Source organism: Anabrus simplex, chromosome 2 (genome assembly GCF_040414725.1).
Source record: "Anabrus simplex isolate iqAnaSimp1 chromosome 2, ASM4041472v1, whole genome shotgun sequence".
Lineage (NCBI taxonomy): Eukaryota > Metazoa > Arthropoda > Insecta > Orthoptera > Tettigoniidae > Anabrus > Anabrus simplex.
In genome coordinates, this window is record NC_090266.1 from 367630791 (window position 1) to 367648547 (window position 17757).

The 17757-nt window shown below is 40.9% G+C and overlaps 1 protein-coding gene across 1 annotated transcript in view; it reads right to left on the reverse strand.

Annotated features, from left to right (window-relative positions):
• The window catches only part of Vdup1 (arrestin family protein Vdup1), a 321093-nt gene extending 303592 nt beyond the window's left edge, over positions 1–17501 (reverse strand). The window contains exon 1 of the mRNA XM_067139106.2: positions 17137–17501. Within this exon, the coding sequence (XP_066995207.1) occupies positions 17137–17257 (121 nt within the window). The 5' untranslated portion in view covers positions 17258–17501. The remainder of the gene's footprint in view (positions 1–17136) is intronic.
• Between the last annotated feature and the right edge of the window lie 256 nt (positions 17502–17757).

The window sequence follows — 17757 nt, forward strand, 5'->3', positions numbered from 1 at the left end:
CAAACAAGCTAAACACATCGCACCCGCGACCTTATCAGGATGTGGGAAAAGTGGCGAAGTTAGATGAAGGAGGTGAAGACGAAGAAGAAAACGGTATTGGCAAAATAAATTAACTGTCGAATTTTCAAATATCGGTAACGTATTTGTTTATAGTAAGTGGAGAACAAGATTTACTGTGCGACTCATCAAGGTCTGAAAAATAGTAAAATCGGCTGTGTTTAATATTCCCTGTGAAATATTTTAAACTTGACCGATAATTATCAGAAATTAAACAACGACCTGAAATTCGCACTTTCGAGGAAACCCATCAAATTTGCTGCTTCTGATTTTTATGAAGGTTAATAATAAAGCGTGCATTGAGGTAAATGTAACATCCGTGAAGTAAGCTAGTTTGTTTCGGGGGTTTTACTATCTCAAGTTACTGAAAAGAAAACTTTGAACTACACCCTGTAGTCAGGCAACCTGAAGGCACTTTTAGTAAAATTTAAGCCAGAAATTACGTTTAAACCGATTTCAGCTCAATTCGTATTGGAACACACATCTTCTTTGCATAAAATAATACTAAAAATAATAACGATGTCCGGCTCTGTGATGCAGTGGTTAGTGTGATTAGCTGCCACCCCCGGAAGCCAGGGTTCGATTCCCGGCTCTGCCACGAAATTTTAAAAGTGGTTTGAGGGCTGGAACGGGGTCCACTCAGCCTCGGGAGGTCAACTGAGTAGAGGTGGGTTCGATTCCCACCTCTGCCATCCTGGAAGTGGTTTTCCGTGGTTTTCCACTTTTCCTCCAGGCAAATGCCGGGATGGTACCTAACTTAAGGCCACGGCCGCTTCCTTCCCTCTTCCTTGTCTATCCCTTCCAATCTTCCCATCCCCCACCAAGGCCCCTGTTCAGATTAGCAGGTGAGGCCGTCCGGGCGAGTCACTGGTCATTCTCCCCAGTTGTATCCCCCAACCCAGAGTCTGAAGCTCCAGGACACTGCCCTTGAGGCGGTAGAGGTGGGATTCCTCGCTGAGTCCGAGCGACAAACCGACCCTGGAGGGTAAACAGATTAAGAAGAAGATAATAATGATTATAAATTACATGAGGGCACTTCATAGTAGTTAAAACTTCATGACAGAATCTTCATTATGAAATGCCCTCTCTTATTTATAACCAACAGTCTTCATCCAAATATCAACCAATGCTTCTCTATGCCTAGCAAGCAGTAGATCCCCACACAGACCTGTGGCTAATGATACGCACGACGATAAGTGTGGTGGCCCAATCCTTGATCACGGTGACATTCCTTGGTCAGGAATATGATCGGATTCAGAATAATTTTATATCTCGTGGCATCTGGATCGTATGTGATTTGCTGCTTAACCTTGGGGCCAGGAAATCAACCTATTCAAAGTAAAACACCTTTCTATGACACTACCGTGAACGTGACCATTCAAATGAGAGTAAAATGGACTCAAAATTTAGAAGCGTCCACAGCATTGACACGTTTGGAAGTAATAATGATGTTATTGGCTTTACGTCCCACTCACTACTTTCACCGCTTTCGGAGACGCCAATGTGCCGGAATTTAGTCCCGCAAGAGTTCATTCACGTGCCAGTAAATCTACCGACACGAGGCTGACGTATTTGAGCACATTCAAATACTACCGGACTGAGCGAGGATCGAACCTGCCAAGTTGGGGTCAGAAAGCTAGTGCCTCAACCGTCTGAGCCACTCAGCCCGGTAATTTACAAAGACAAGTGTCACTAACATCTCTATCACTGCTGACACACAAGAATGCACTATATTCTTACCGCGAAATCCAGCGATAACGCCCCATGTTGTAAATAATACGAAGCAACAATTGGGCGAGGTCAGTACCTGGAAGGACAACCGTACAGGTTTACCACTTATCGCAGGTAATATTTTAACAGCCATAATTCCCGATCCACCGGTTTAGTCGGCCGTGCGGTTAGGCGCACGCAGCTGTGAGCTTGCATCCGGGAGATAGTGGTTTCGAATCCCACGGTCGGCAGCCCTGAAGATGGTTTTCCGTGGTTTCCTATTTCCATACCAGGCAAAAGCTGGGGCTGTACCTTAATTAAGACTACGGCCGCTTCCTTCCCATTCCAAGGCCTTTCCTATCCCATCGTCACCATAAGACCTATCTGTGTCGGTGCGACGTAAAGCAAATAGCAAAAAAAAAAAAATCCCCGCTCGAACTACTAACGCACTGTGTATCTGAACAGAGGGACCTATGCTAAATGTATTCCTAAATGATGTATTTAATGTTCAACAAAGAAAATTGCTTTAATGGATTGCATATCCATATGTGATCGGGAGGCGTAACCAGTCTAAAGGAAAATAATGGGTAAGAAGTGTAGGCCTACTGTCAGATACAAGATATTGCTCGCGCAGCGACGATATGGACGTACCTGTATGTGTCCATAGAACATTAATTTATTTGCTTTGTTTTTTTAACCAGAAACCGAACTTTTCTGAAAGCCTAAATTGAAGGTCGCATTTTTCCGATGAAATTCTTCTTTCTTTCTTTCTTTATTTCTTTCTTTCTTTCATTCTTGGTTTCTTTCTTAATCCATTTACCCTCCATGGTTGGTTTTTCCCTCGAACTCTGCGAGAGATCCCACCTCTAACACCACAAGATCAGTGTCCTGGAGCGAGAGACTGAGGGTCGGGGGATAAAACTGGGAAGGAAGACCAGTACCTCACCCAGGCCGCCCAACCTGCTATGCTGAACTGTGGCCTTGTGGGGGGGGGGGGAGATGGGAAGGTCGGAAGGTCGGAAGGGATAGACAAGGAAGAGGGAAGGAAGCGGTCGTGGCCTTAAATTAGGTACTATCCCGGCATTTGCCTGGAGGAGAAGTGTAAAACCACGGAAAACCACTTGGAGGATGGCTGAGATGGGAATCAAACCCCCTCTACTCAGATGACCTCCTGAGGCTGAGTGGACCTCGTTCTACCCTCGTACTATTTTTCAAATTTCGTGGCAGAGCAGGGAATCGAGCCTGAATCTCCGGGGATGGCAGCTAATCACAATGACCACTAAAACACAGAGGCGGAATCTGATGAAATAATACGTTTACTTCTTTAAAAAATGCTTACAGTCTGTTCAGAAACTGTCGACTTAGCTTCCCGACAGATTTCCGTACTGGTCGCAATGTTAAAGTATTGACCCTTGATGCTTTATTTTTGTCTAAAATATCCCTGCCTTTCAGTGTGGTGGTATGCGAGAGAATAATATTACAAACAATTTTACATCGGTATTCGCATGGCACTTACATGTAACAGCCTTTACATAATGTGTATTTTATTTTACCGGGAGAGTTGGCCGTGCCGTCCGGGGCACGCAGCTGTGAGCTTGCATCCGGGAGATAGTGGGTTTGAATCCCACTGTCGCCAGACCTGAAGATGGTTTTCCGTGATTTTCCATTTTCATACCAGGCAAATGCTGCGGCTGTACCTTAATTAAGGCCACGGATGCTTCCTTCCAACTCCTAGGCCTTTCCTATTCCATCGTCGCCATAAGACCTATCTGTGTCGCTGCGACGTATAGCACCTAGCAAAAAATATATATATATATTTTAAAACAAACTTTACCCTTGCATTTTGAGTTAGTATGAACATTTAGAAGTAAATCTTTACCAGTAGCATAACAATATAAACTGAAAAAATTGTTCAGTACACGAATCAGCCTTTTTACGTTTTTACAACTGGCTTTACGACGTACCAACACAGATAGGTCTTATGACGATCATGAGAGAGGAAAGGTCTAGGAGTGGGAAGGAAGCGGCCATGACCTTAATTAAGGTACAACCCCAGCATTTGCCTGGTGTGAAAATGGGAAATCACGAAAATCCACCATCAGGGTTACCGACAGCGGGGTTCGAACCCACAATCTCCCGGATGCAAGCTCACAACTACGCGGCCCTAATCGCACGGCCAACTCGCCCGGTACACACACGAATCAGCGGGTACCTTAGTAATACGAGTCCAACTTCTTGTTTCTCGACTTGAACGCACTGGGTAATGCTTGGGTAAATGTGTAGCACTAGCCCTATTGGAAAGACGTAACGTTCCTACAAGATGGCAAGGAATGTAGAAACAGATTTAAGTTGCATACTTACAAGTAAAACTTAGGAAAACATGGAAGTGCTAATGTTTGCCTTCAGATTAAACGCTGAATAGTCTACATTAAAGTGACTAGCTGTTTTTGTTTCGCTTAAGAACGAAGGGGATTGTTATCATGAGCTCAATGTACGGTACGTTCAATCAATCAATCAATCAATCAATCAATCAATCAATCAATCAATCAATCAATCAATCAATCAATCAATCAATACTGATCTGCATTTAGGGCAGTCGCCCAGGTGGCAGATTCCCTATCTGTTGTTTTCCTAGCATTTTCTTAAATGATTTCAAAGGAATAGGAAATTTATTGAACATCTCCGTTGGTAAGTTATTCCAATCCCTAACTCCCCTTCCTATAAATCAATATTTGCCCCAATGTGTCCTCTTGAATTCCAACATATTATGATCCTTCCTACTTTTAAAGACGCCACTCGAACTTATTCGTCTACTTATGTCATTCCACGCCATCTCTCCGCTGACAGCTCGGAACATACCACTTAGTCGAGCAGCTCGCCTTCTTTCTCCCAGTTCTTCCCAGCCTAAACTTTGCAACATTTCTGCAACGCTACTCTTTTGTCGGAAATCACCCAGAACAAATTGAGCTGCTTTTCTTTGGATATTTTCCAGTTCTTGAATCAGGTAATCCTGGTGAGGGCCCCATACACTGGAACCATACTCTACTTGAGGCCTTACCAGAGACTTATATGCCCTCTCCTTTACATCCTTAGTACAACCCATAAATACCCTCATAACCATGTGCAGAGATCTCTACCCTTTATTTACAATCATATTTATGTGATTACCCCATTGAAGATCTTTCCTTATATTGACACCTATTGTCGCGGCCACGAAATTAGGCGGGTCAGAGAAATTACGCTGTTGCCAAGGTTATGTAGCAACTGGCGAAGAAATGTCTAACTGAACACATCATTTCGGGGCGCGAGGCAAGTTGTTCTCTCTCAAGCTCCTGATGTTACTTCATACAATGTTTCGATAAAAATTATACTACAAGCTTCAGAAAAGACTGCTGGTTCCAGTGGTATAACTATTTTCCATATAAACCACTTTAAATAATTATGAAAAATAAAATCTTGAACGAGTAAGTTTAAATCCGTAGAATCATGTATTGAAAATTTCAGTAAGCGGCCAAGTTTTTATTTCTTCAGCCAATAAAATTTTGTCTGCGGGAAAAATAAAAAATATAAGCCAGGCGATTTTTTACATCTGAAACATATTTCCGTGAGTCTTGTAATTTTCCTGGAAAATGGCCCGGAAAGCGATCATGTAAATGTCGCTAGCCGAGGCAGTTCGGGGCGCGCGCACCAGCACAGGCTGCAGGACCCCGTCAATACTTTCGGATTACATATTAATCCGTATCAGTTTTATTACATTATAACTTTAAATATTTGAATACTGTAAATTGTACCGAGTAATATAGAAAAAGAACTACTTTAAAGAATAGGTTTACATTAATTTACAATGAAGTAAGAATCGGTTTCTGGCTTCAAGGCAGTCTTAGTCACTGTCATCACTCATCTCACGGTCTGTCGAGTCGTCTTTTACACTGATGTTGAATGGCTCCATTCTTTCGTCCCTTACTATTTCCTTGGCCTAATCGTCTGTTTGAACATTTTCCGCGCGATTGAAGCACTTTTCCCAATCTGCAGCAGTCACATGGTCGATGGCTTCTGACGTAAGTTTTTCTACGCCCTTTATTTTGAATGTCTTGTTCCTCTCTGCCACTTCTTTCTTGACTTGAGCCCAAGTCAATTCACATTCACTATCCATGTTTAACTGCACTTACGATGCGAGTTCAACAGCTGCTTGATAGGGAATGTCTCGGGTAAGGTGGCGTGGAGCGGATGGGCTTCAGTTTGACAGCACTGCACGATCAACGTTGCCAATCCGTGCCCGGGGGTAAGCGACTCTCGACCATCTGTCGCTTCGCCGTTCCCATATCTGACGACAGCGCAGTTTTCCTCACCCGCCTAATTTGGTGGCCGCGACAATAGGTACTTACAATAATCCCCAAAAGGAACTTTCACCCCATCAACGCAGTAGTTAAAACTGAGAGGACTTTTCCTATTTGTGAAACTCACAATCTGACTTTTAACCCCGTTTATCAATATACTGCTGTCCATCTCACAACATATCTTCAGTATACATTATCTCAAAAACGTAACATGTTGCAGGCGTGAACATTGGTATTTGGAATCTCTTTTAAAAATAAGGAAACACGTATTCTTCGGTTTTCGGGGGAAAACCTTTAACAGGGGAAGGGGGGATGAAAGAATTGAAAAATTAGTTGAATTATTTGTATGAGAATGTATATATACAGTATACCAAAAAACTACAGATGATGGAAACATAAAAACAGGTGTTTGGAATCTCCTTTAAGAATAAAGAATGTATATATACTGTATATGTATGTATGTATGTATGTATGTATGTATGTATGTATGTATGTATGTATATATACTGTATACCAAAAAACTACAGATGATGGAAACATAAAAACAGGTGTTTGGAATCTCCTTTAAGAATAAAGAAATACTCATTTGTTGGGGAAATCAAATTGGTAGGTGCGGGGGAAGAAAACGGAGATGAATTCCTTTTACGAGGATACATATTATATCTCAAAAACCGAAGATGTTGCAGTCGTGATAATTGGTATCTGGAACCTTTTTAAAGAAACGAGTACTGTTTGTTTTTGTAAAATTCACTGGAGTGGGGAGTGTGAAAGGAGGTAAAAAAATTGAATTCTTTTTCTGGAGAAACATATATCTCAAAACTGAAGGTTAAAGATGTGGAAATTGGTATTTGGAATCTCCTTTAAAAATAAAGAAACACGCACTTCTGGGGAGGGGGGAATCAACTTAACGGGTATGAAGGGAGGGATGGTTGAAAAAGGAGTTGAATTACTTTTATGATGATACTTATATCTCAAAAACTAAAAATGTTAAAGATGTGAAAATTGGTATTTGGAATCTTCTTTAAAAATGAAGAAACACGCATTTGTTGTTTTTTCGGAAAATCGACGTAAGCGGTGTGGGGTTGAAAATAAATATATAAGGAGTTGAAATACGTTTATGAGGATACTATATCTTAAAAACTTAAGTTGTTACAGACATGAAAGTTGGTATTTTGAATTTCCTTTCAAAATAAAGGAAAACGTATTTTTTGTTTTCGGGAAGTCCACTTAAGGCGGGAGAGGGGTGGAAGGAAGTGAAGAAGAAGAAGTTGAATTATGAGTATACATTTATCTCAAAACTGAAGGTGTTACAGAAGTACAGGCATGAAAACTGGTATTTGGAATCTCGTTTAAAAATAATGAAACACGTATTTTTTGTTCTCGGAAAATCCAGTTAAGGGGCTGAAAAGAATTGGAAACGCGGGTGAATTTTTAAAATGAGTACCGATATATCTACATTATATGTAAAACTACTTAACATGTTAGGGACAAGAAACTTGGTATTTGGAATGTCCTTTAAAAATAGCCTACATGAAACTGTACCTTTTTGTTTTCGGAGAAGGTACTTAACAGGGGATGAAAAGAAGTGAAAAATTGTTGAATTATTTTTTATGAGGATAACTATATCTTAAAAACTGAAGATGTTACAGACGTGAAAATAGGTCTTTGGAATCTCCTTTAAAAATAAAGAAACATGCATTTTTGTTTTAGGAAAACACACTTAAATGGGGGTGAGGTTTGGGAGAGGACTGATCAAGGGATTGAATTCCTCTTATGTGAGGATCTTCAAAAGGCAGAAGTATTCAGTCAGCAGTATGTAAAGATTGTTGGTTACAAGGATAATGTCGAGATAGAGGAAGAGACTAAGGCCAAAGAAGTAATAAAATTTACATATGATAACAATGACATTTACAATAAGATACAAAAGTTGAAAACTAGAAAAGCGGCTGGAATTGATCAGATTTCTGGGGATATACTAAAGACAATGGGTTGGGATATAGTACCATATCTGAAGTACTTATTTGATTATTGTTTGACCGAAGGAGCTATACCAGATGAATGGAGAGTTGCTATAGTAGCTCCTGTGTATAAAGGAAAGGGTGATAGACATAAAGCTGAAAATTACAGGCCAGTAAGTTTGACATGCATTGTATGTAAGCTTTGGGAAGGCATTCTTTCTGATTATATTAGACATGTTTGTGAAATTAATAACTGGTTCGATAGAAGGCAATTCGGTTTTAGGAAAGGTTATTCCACTGAAGTTCAACTTGTAGGATTCCAGCAAGATATAGCAGATATCTTGGATTCTGGAGGTCAAATAGACTGTATCGCGATTGACATGTCTAAAGCATTTGATAGGGTGGATCATGGGAGACTACTGGCAAAAATGAGTGCAATTGGACTAGACAAAAGAGTGACTGAATGGGTTGCTATATTTCTAGAAAATAGATCTCAGAGAGTTAGAGTAGGTGAAGCTTTGTCTGACCCTGTAATAGTTGAGAGGGGAGTTCCTCAGGGCAGTGTTATCGGACCTTTATGTTTTCTTATATATATAAACTAGCAAGGTACCCGTGCTTCGCTACGGTATTATACTGAAATTTGTAATTGAATGCTTATTGTTTTAGATATATAATCCGCCGAAATTCGCGGTCTGACACGTTTTCAGCGAGAATCCACCAATATTCCCGATCTGACTCGTTTTCTATTAGATTACGCCACGTTTCCTCCCATTTTTCAATCTTCCTTTCCAGCAATCGATTTCGTACTTCCCGGGCTTGGCTCAGGTATTCTTCCCGGTCAGTTGGGTCCGTAAATCTTTGCCAGACCGTATTTTATTTTAATCATTTTTAATCTGGATAAAATCCTTCAGGAGATCCGGCGTGGTGTCATATTGGGTGCCTTGGCGGCACTGAACCCGCGGCCGGACTGCATTCTAAGTCATTACCCGTCCAGGAGCCGTTTCCAGCGCGGTCCGCACATTTGACGACGGTCCGGAACATTATTATTATTATTATTATTATTATTATTATTATTATTATTATTATTATTATTATTATTATTATTATTATTATTAATGTTATTCTTCTTCTTCCTCTTATTATTATTATTATTATGTGTTGCTGGGATGAATGATGACAGGGAAAACCGGAGTATCCGGAGAAAAACCTGTCCCGCCTCCGTTTTGTCTAGCACGAATGTCACATGGAGTGACCGGGATTTGAACCACGGAACCCCAGCTGTGAGAGGCCGGCGCGCTGCCGCCTGAGCAACGGAGGATCCTTATAAGTATAAATATAATTTACTTTTGTCACTTCATTTCAAACTACTACCCCCCCCCCCCCCCTTAGTGAATTTTCCCGCAAAAAATACTTGTTTCTTTAATAGTGAAGGATCTTCTAAATACCAATTATCACGACTCTAACTTCTTCACTTTTTGATTTATGTGTCCTCATGAAAGGAATTCAACTCCTTTACACTCCCGCCCCCCAAGATGGTTTCCCCCGCAAAACGCGTTTTTCTTCGTTTTTAAAGGAGACCCAAATACGAATTTTCACGTCTGTAACAACTTTAGTTTTTATTAGATGTATATATTCTCATACAATTAAAGTCAATGAATTTTTCAATTCTTTCACCCCCTCCCCCCGCTTCATTGGATTTTCCGAGAATACGTGTTTCTTTACTTTTAAAGCAGATTGCAAATATCAAATTTCACGTCTGTAACATCTTCATTTTTAAGATATCAGTAGCCTAATTAAAAGAATTCAACACCATGTTCAGTCACTTTCACCCCCCCTCCACCCAAGTGGTATTTCCGAAAATTAAAAATACACGTTTCTTTAGGTTTAATAGAGATAAAAATACCATTTTTCACTTCTGTAACATGTTAAGTTCTTTTAGATATACTGTAAAAATTCTCATTTTAAAATTTCACCCTTTTTGGGTTCCCCTTAAATGGAGTTTCCAAAAACAAATCACCTATGTTTCTTTACATTTACAGGAGATTCCAAACACCCACTTTTTACGTCTGTAACATTTTACGTTTCCAAGATAATCTTTCAAAAATTTAACCCAATTTGTCACTTCTGTTTAACCGCCATTAATAGGATTTTCCAAAAACTAAAAAAATACGTGTTTCTTTATTTTGAAAGGAGATCCCAAACACCAATTTTCAGATCTGTAATATCCTCAGTTTCTGAAATATAAGTAGCCTCATCAAAGGCATACAACCCCTTTTTCACCCCTTTTCACCCCTCCTATTGCTATTTTCCGAAAACAAAAAAATAATTGTTTCTTTATATTTAATGAAGATTCTAAATACCAATTTTTACATCTGCAAACTTTAAAAGTTTGGAGATATAGATTCACTCATTTTAAAAATTCACCCCCTTTTCACCCTCCCATTAATTGGATTTTCCAAAAACAAAAAAATACGTGTTTCTTTATTTTTAAAAGAGATCAAATGTACCAATTTTCAGGTCTGTAATATCTTCAGTTTCTGAGATATAAGTACCGGTATCCTGATTAAAGGCATTCAACCCATTTTCCCCCATTTTCACCCTTTTTCACCCCTCCTATTGGGATTTTCTGAAAACAAAAAAATACGTGTTTCCTTAATTTTAAAGAAGATTCTAAATACCAATTTTTACATCTGTAAACTTTTAAAGTTTTGAGATATGGATACACTCATTTTAAAATTTCACCCCCCTTTTCACCCCCTTAGCGACGGAATATCCAAAAATCCTCTCTTAGCGAGCACCTACATCTTAATATGAATCTATGCCCAAAATTTCATTTCTCTATGTCCAGTAGTTTTGGCTCGGCGATGATGAATCAGTCAGTCAGTCAGTCAGTCAGTCAGGACAAGTTATTTTATATATATAGATGATATGAGTAAAGGAGTGGAATCGGAGGTAAGGCTTTTTGCGGATGATGTTATTCTCTATATAGTGATAAATAAGTTACAAGATTGTGAGCAACTGCAACGTGATCTCGAAAATATTGTGAGATGGACAGCAGGCAATGGTATGTTGATAAACGGGGCTAAAAGTCAGGTTGTGAGTTTCACAAATAGGAAAAGTCCTCTCAGTTTTAATTACTGCGTTGATGGGGTGAAAGTTCCTTTTGGGGATCATTGTAAGTATCTAGGTGTCAAAATAAGGAAAGATCTTCACTGGGGTAATCACATAAATGGGATTGTAAATAAAGGGTACCGATCTCTGCACATGGTTATGAGGGTGTTTAGGGGTTGTAGTAAGGATGTAAAGGAGAGTGCATATAAGTCTCTGGTAAGACCCCAACTCGAGTATGGTTCCAGTGTATGGGACCCTCACCAGGATTACCTGATTCAAGAACTGGAAAAAATCCAAAGAAAAGCAGCTCGATTTGTTCTAGGTGATTTCCGACAAAAGAGTAGCGTTACAAAAATGTTGCAATGTTTGGGTTGGGAAGAATTGAGAGAAAGAAGAAGAGCTGCTCGACTAAGTGGTATGTTCCGAGCTGTCAGCGGAGAGATGGCGTGGAATGACATTAGTAGACGAATAAGTTTGAATGGCGTTTATAAAAGTAGGAAAGATCACGATACGAAGATAAAGTTGGAATTCAAGAGGACAAACTGGGGCAAATATTCATTTATAGGAAGGGGAGTTAGGGATTGGAATAACTTACCAAGGGAGATGTTCAATAAATTTCCAATTTCTTTGAAATCATTTCAGAAAAGGCTAGGAAAGCAACAGATAGAGAATCTGCCACCTGGGCGACTGCCCTAAATGCAGATCAGTATTGATTGATTGATGATTGATTGACACTTACGTATAGGCTATCTCAAAAACTGAAGATGTTACAGATGTGGAAATAGGTATTTGGATTCTCCTTTAAAAATACAGAAACATGTATTTCTTTTTTCGACTCGAGAGAAGACTGTTTCTCACATGTATGATTCTATGTCACATGGTCGTCATAGCCCCAAAAGGTAATACCACAAAAATGGTTTAGAAAGAATTTCTGGGGGAAATGAAACTCAGTTTTTGGGTGAGTTTATACTTTAGGTATTTTCAGATAATATCTTAGTACAATGCCGAGGAACGATTACTTTGATCAAATTACGAAATCCACGCGAGCGAAGCCGCGGGCGATTGCTAGTTCATATATATATAAGAAAACGTAAGGTCCAATAATACTGCCTTGAGGAATTCCCCTCTTAATTATTACATTGTCAGATAATGCTTCGCCTACTCTAATTCTCTGAAATCTATTTTCTAGAAATATAGCAAACCATTCAGTCACTATTTTGTCTAGTCCAATTGCACTCATTTGTGCCAGTAGTCTCCCATGATCCCCCTTATCAAATGCTTTAGACAGGTCAATCGCGATACAGTCCATTTGACCTCCTGAATCCAAGATATCTGCTATATCTTGCTGAAATCCTACAAGTTGAGCTTCAGTGGAATAACCTTTCCTAAAACCGAACTGCCTTCTATCGAACCAGTTATTAATTTCGCAAACATGTCTAATATAATCAGAAAGAATGCCTTCCCAAACCTTACATGCAACGCATGTCAAACTTACTGGCCTGTCATTTTCAGCTTTATGTCTATCACCCTTTCCTTTATACACAGGGGCTACTATAGCAACTCTCCATTCATTTGATATAGCTCCTTCATCATCATCATCATCATCATCTGTTTACCCTCCAGGTTCGGTTTTTCCCTCGGACTTAGCGAGGGATCCCACCTCTACCGCCTTAAGGGCAGTGTCCTGGAGCTTCAGACTCTTGGTCGGGGGATACAACTGGGGAGTATGACCAGTACCTCGCCCAGGCGGCCTCACCTGCTGTGCTGAACAGGGGCCTTGTGGAGGGATGGGAAGATTGGAAGGGATAGGCAAGGAAGAGGGAAGGAAGCGGCCGTGGCCTTAAGTTAGGTACCATCCCGGCATTCGCCTGGAGGAGAAGTGGGAAACCACGGAAAACCACTTCCAGGATGGCTGAGGTGGGAATCGAACCCACCTCTACTCAGTTGACCTCCCGAGGCTGAGTGGACCCCGTTCCAGCCCTCGTACCACTTTTCAAATTTCGTGGCAGAGCCGGGAATCGAACCCGGGCCTCCGGGGGTGGCAGCTAATCACGCTAACCACTACACCACAGAGGCGGACATAGCTCCTTCAACCAAACAATAATCAGATAAGTACTTCAGATATGGTACTATATCCCAACCCATCGTCTTTAGTATATCCCCAGAAATCTTATCAATTCCAGCCGCTTTTCTAGTTTTCAACTTTTGTATCTTATTGTAAATGTCATTGTTATTATATGTAAATTTTAATACTTCTTTAGCTTTAGTCTCCTCCTCTATCTGGACATTATCCTTGTTACCAACAATCTTTACACCGGGCGAGTTGGCCGTGCGCGTAGAGGCGCGCGGCTGTGAGCTTCCATCCGGGAGATAGTAGGTTCGAATCCCACTATCGGCAGCCCTGAAAATGTTTTTCCGTGGTTTCCCATTTTCACACCAGGCAAATGCTGGGGCTGTACCTTAATTAAGGCCACGGCCGCTTCCTTCCAATTCCTAGGCCTTTCCTATCCCATCGTCGCCATAAGACCTATCTGTGTCGGTGCGACGTATAGCCCCTAGCAAAAAAAAACAATCTTTACATACTACTGACTGAATACTTCTGCCTTTTGAAGATCCTCACATACACACTCCCCTTGTTCATTAATTATTCCTGGAATGTCCTTCATGGAACCTGTTTCTGCCTTAAAATACCTATACATACCCATCCATTTTTTACTAATATTTGTATGACTGCCAATTATGCTTGCCATCATGTTATCCTTAGCTGCCTTCTTTGCTAGATTCAATTTCCTAGTAAGTTCCTTCAATTTCTCCTTACTTCCACAGCCATTTCTAACTCTTTCTTTCTTTCCAATCTGCACCTCCTTCTTAGTATCTCAAATTCGCTTGCTTTACGTCGCACCGTCACAGATAGGTCTTATGGCGACGATGGGATAGGAAAGGCCTAGGAGTTGGAAGGAAGCGGTCGTGGCCTTAATTACGGTACAGCACTAGCATTTGCCTGGTGTGAAAATGGGAAACTACGGAAAACTATCTTCAGGGCTGCCGACAGTGGGATTCGAACCCACTATCTCCCGGATGCAATCTCAAATTCGAAAGCAGCATGTAACACTTTCAGCAGTAGGTTCGGCCAATGTAGTGAAATCATGTTATGAAGAAGTTTGAGAGTCGTTTATCTCTCACTGTTAGGCCCCTGATAGCAACACTCAGCACCACAATATTATCGTCCAGAATATAGGATGTATCACTTATAAAAATGCCCCGTTGATGTTCGGATATACTCTGCTTCCATGAAGTTTATTCAACCACAGTCCAATCTTCTGAGCGGATATATAACAAAATAAAGGAATAAGACATTCTGAAATGATAAAGAAGAATTTAAAATATACATGCTTGTACCGAGCGAGTTGGCTACGTGATTTGAATAACGTAGCTGTGATGTTGCGTTCGGAAACACCACTGTCGGTGGCCTTAAATGTGGTTTGTCGTGGTCTCCCATTTTCACACCAGACAAATGATAAGGTTGTATCTTAATAAAGGCTACGGTTGCTTCTTTCCCATCGTCGCCATACGACCTGTCAAGTCACCGAACTACTTTGGGGGTCATCTGCCAACGGTGTCAAAGAAGTCTGTTTAATGAAATACTTCTTCTTCTTCTTCTTCTTCTTCTGCGTTTGCCACACCTGTGGGTTCGTGGCTACGAAGTGCGTCGCACAAGATGGTTCGGCCATTTTACGGCCGGATGGCCTTCCTGACTCCAAAGGTATATGGAGGACTGTACTCACTAGTTTGTGCTTCTGTGCTGGTTGGTAGTGTGTTGGGTGTGAATATGGAGATGAGAGAGTTGGGACAAATAACAATACCCAGTCCCCGTGCCAAAGGAATTAATCAGATGCAATGAAAATCTCCGACCTGGCCCTGAATCGAGCCTGTGATCCTCTGAACCCAATACCTCAGCGCTGACCATTTAGGCAATGAGTCGAACTGCTTAATGAAATACTAATCAGCAATGTTTACTTAGACTTCAGTGGTTCATAAGCATTTCCAACATCTAATATGTAGGTAATGTCTGGCAGATCAACTTTATTGGATTACCTTAGATGTGCAATGAACAGCTGTGCTGCATGACTCACTGATGCCTCCACATATGTACCTCACGCTATCTCATTTAGAACATTCTATACATTTTCTTAAAAATCTAAATGCCTTCTCTTTTCAGAGACTGTAAAAGGGTCGAACGAATTTTCGAACCGATTAAATATTAATTTTCCCAGATGGTCATAAATCATAATAGAACTAAGTGCATTCCCGATGACCAGCAAAATCATTAGCGTGAGAAATAGAAACATTCCCGCATACAAAAGACGAGAGACAGAAATGCATATACTGTCATTGTTGTGCGTGCAAAAACCGCTATGTGAAATATTTCAGCTTAGAACTTGGGCCAGTAAGATTCTGTCATCTATAATAATAATAATAATAATAATAATAATAATAATAATAATAATAATAATAATAGTAATGTTATTTGCTTTATGTCCCACTAACTACTTTTACGGTTTCCGGAGATGCCGAGGTGCCGGAATTTAGTCCCGTAGGAGTTCCTTTACGTGCCAGTAAATCTACCGACACAGGCTAACGTATTTGAGCACCTTCAAATACCACCGGACTGAGCCAGGATGGAACCTGCCAAGTTGGGTTCAGACGACCAGTGCCTCAACCGTCTGAGCCACTCAGCCCGGAGTTCTGTCATCTAAGGTTCAATATTGTGGGAGTAATTTCAAAGAATTCTCGTCTTTATGATATACGGTATGTGCTGCGTGTCAGTATTTTCTCCCACAACGTTAACATAGTGCGGTTTTCGCAGGCACAATGACGATATTTTAATCAACACGCGTGTGAAGATTTGACGGGCGCGAAATATTTTATCTTTGTTTCTCTCTAAACTATGCAACATCGGTCAAATATCTCTGATCTCCTGGTCTCCACACTTCTCACTCTATTCACCCTCATCCCTGCACTATACTTAGCTGGTATAATAATAATAATAATAATAATAATAATAATAATAATAATAATAATAATAATTTCGTGTGGCTATTTCTAGCCGGCTGCAGCCCTTGTAAGGCAGACCCTCCGATGAGGGTGGGCGGTATCTGCCATGTGTAGGTAACTGCGTGTTATTGTGGTGGAGGATAGTGTTATGTGTGAGTTGCAGGGATGTTGGGGATAGCACAATCACCCAGTCTCCGAGCCAAGGGAATTAACCATTTAAGGTTAAAATTTCCGACCTGGCTGGGAATCGAACCCGGTACCTTTTGGGCCGAAGACCAGAACGCTAACTATTTAGCCACGGAACCGGACGCTTAGCAGGTGATACAAAGTAAACAAAAGCTATCAACAGCCGAACCTTCATATTTGGTGACATCTCGTCGAAGAATGAAATGTTATTATCCCACGAAGTATCGTTATTTCAACAATTATATGCAGACTAAACAAAAATATCACTACTCGTAGAATCTTGTCTATCCATATGATGAATTTGTTGCACGTGCTTGGCCAATTAACATGCAGCGAGCCGGGCTGAGTGGTTCAGACGGTTAAGGCGCTGGCCTTCTAACCCCAACTTGGCAGGTTCGATCCTGGCTCAGTCCGGTGGTATTTGAAGGTGCTCAAATACGACAGCCCCGTGTCGGTAGATTTACTGGCACGTAAAAGAACTCCTGCGGGACTAAATTCCGGCACCTCGGCATCTCCGAAGACCTTAAAAAGTAGTTAGTGGGACGTAAAACAAATAACATTATTATTATTAACATGCAGCGAAAAAATGTGTACCGGTAAATTGACTTCTAGACAGAAACAAACCATTGCGTGACAGTGAAGCTATTTGAAGAAATAAATATATCGTTCATCAGCAATTTAAATTATGGTTATATGTTAGTATAAAGGAAAAAGAGGCGTACCCAAAGCAGGAGTGTCATCTTCCAGTTCCACCAGAACACGGCCGCTCAGGAACTGTCCAGGAAAATACAAAAGGTTCGTATTATCGAAGAGGATGAGGAACTTCAACAATTTACGAGCCATTTTTTCTCGCCAAAACTATATCACACACGCACACACACAAAAAACACGCACTTTTCACGATTAGTGGTCCCACATTCCGATGACACATGCACTTAGATGAGAACACCGCAGGAACGAGATGGCGTACCAACCTCCTCTAACACACCAATAATACTGCCAGCCGTCTCCTGCAGTCTGCTTGCTAGCTTTCCCTTTCACCTGGTCGTAGCCAGCCAACTGGAGAGCCTTCTACCTTGCAACATGGAGCGAGTCTCTACCTCAGGTGAGCCTTTGGAGGGCTCCCTCGTCAGCGACATCTTCACCTCAGCTACCAAGGCCAATTGCGATGGTCGCTTCATGCCCCCTTATTGTACCGCACTCTTCATTATCATTGTTCTCAACCACAGCGGCCTTCACACTGCATGGCTTCATGCGTGTCGTCTTCACCATTATCCAAGCTCCAAGCAGAATGTAATGAGAATCATTGTTCATTCTGACAAAGTTCTTCTGTAAGATTATAC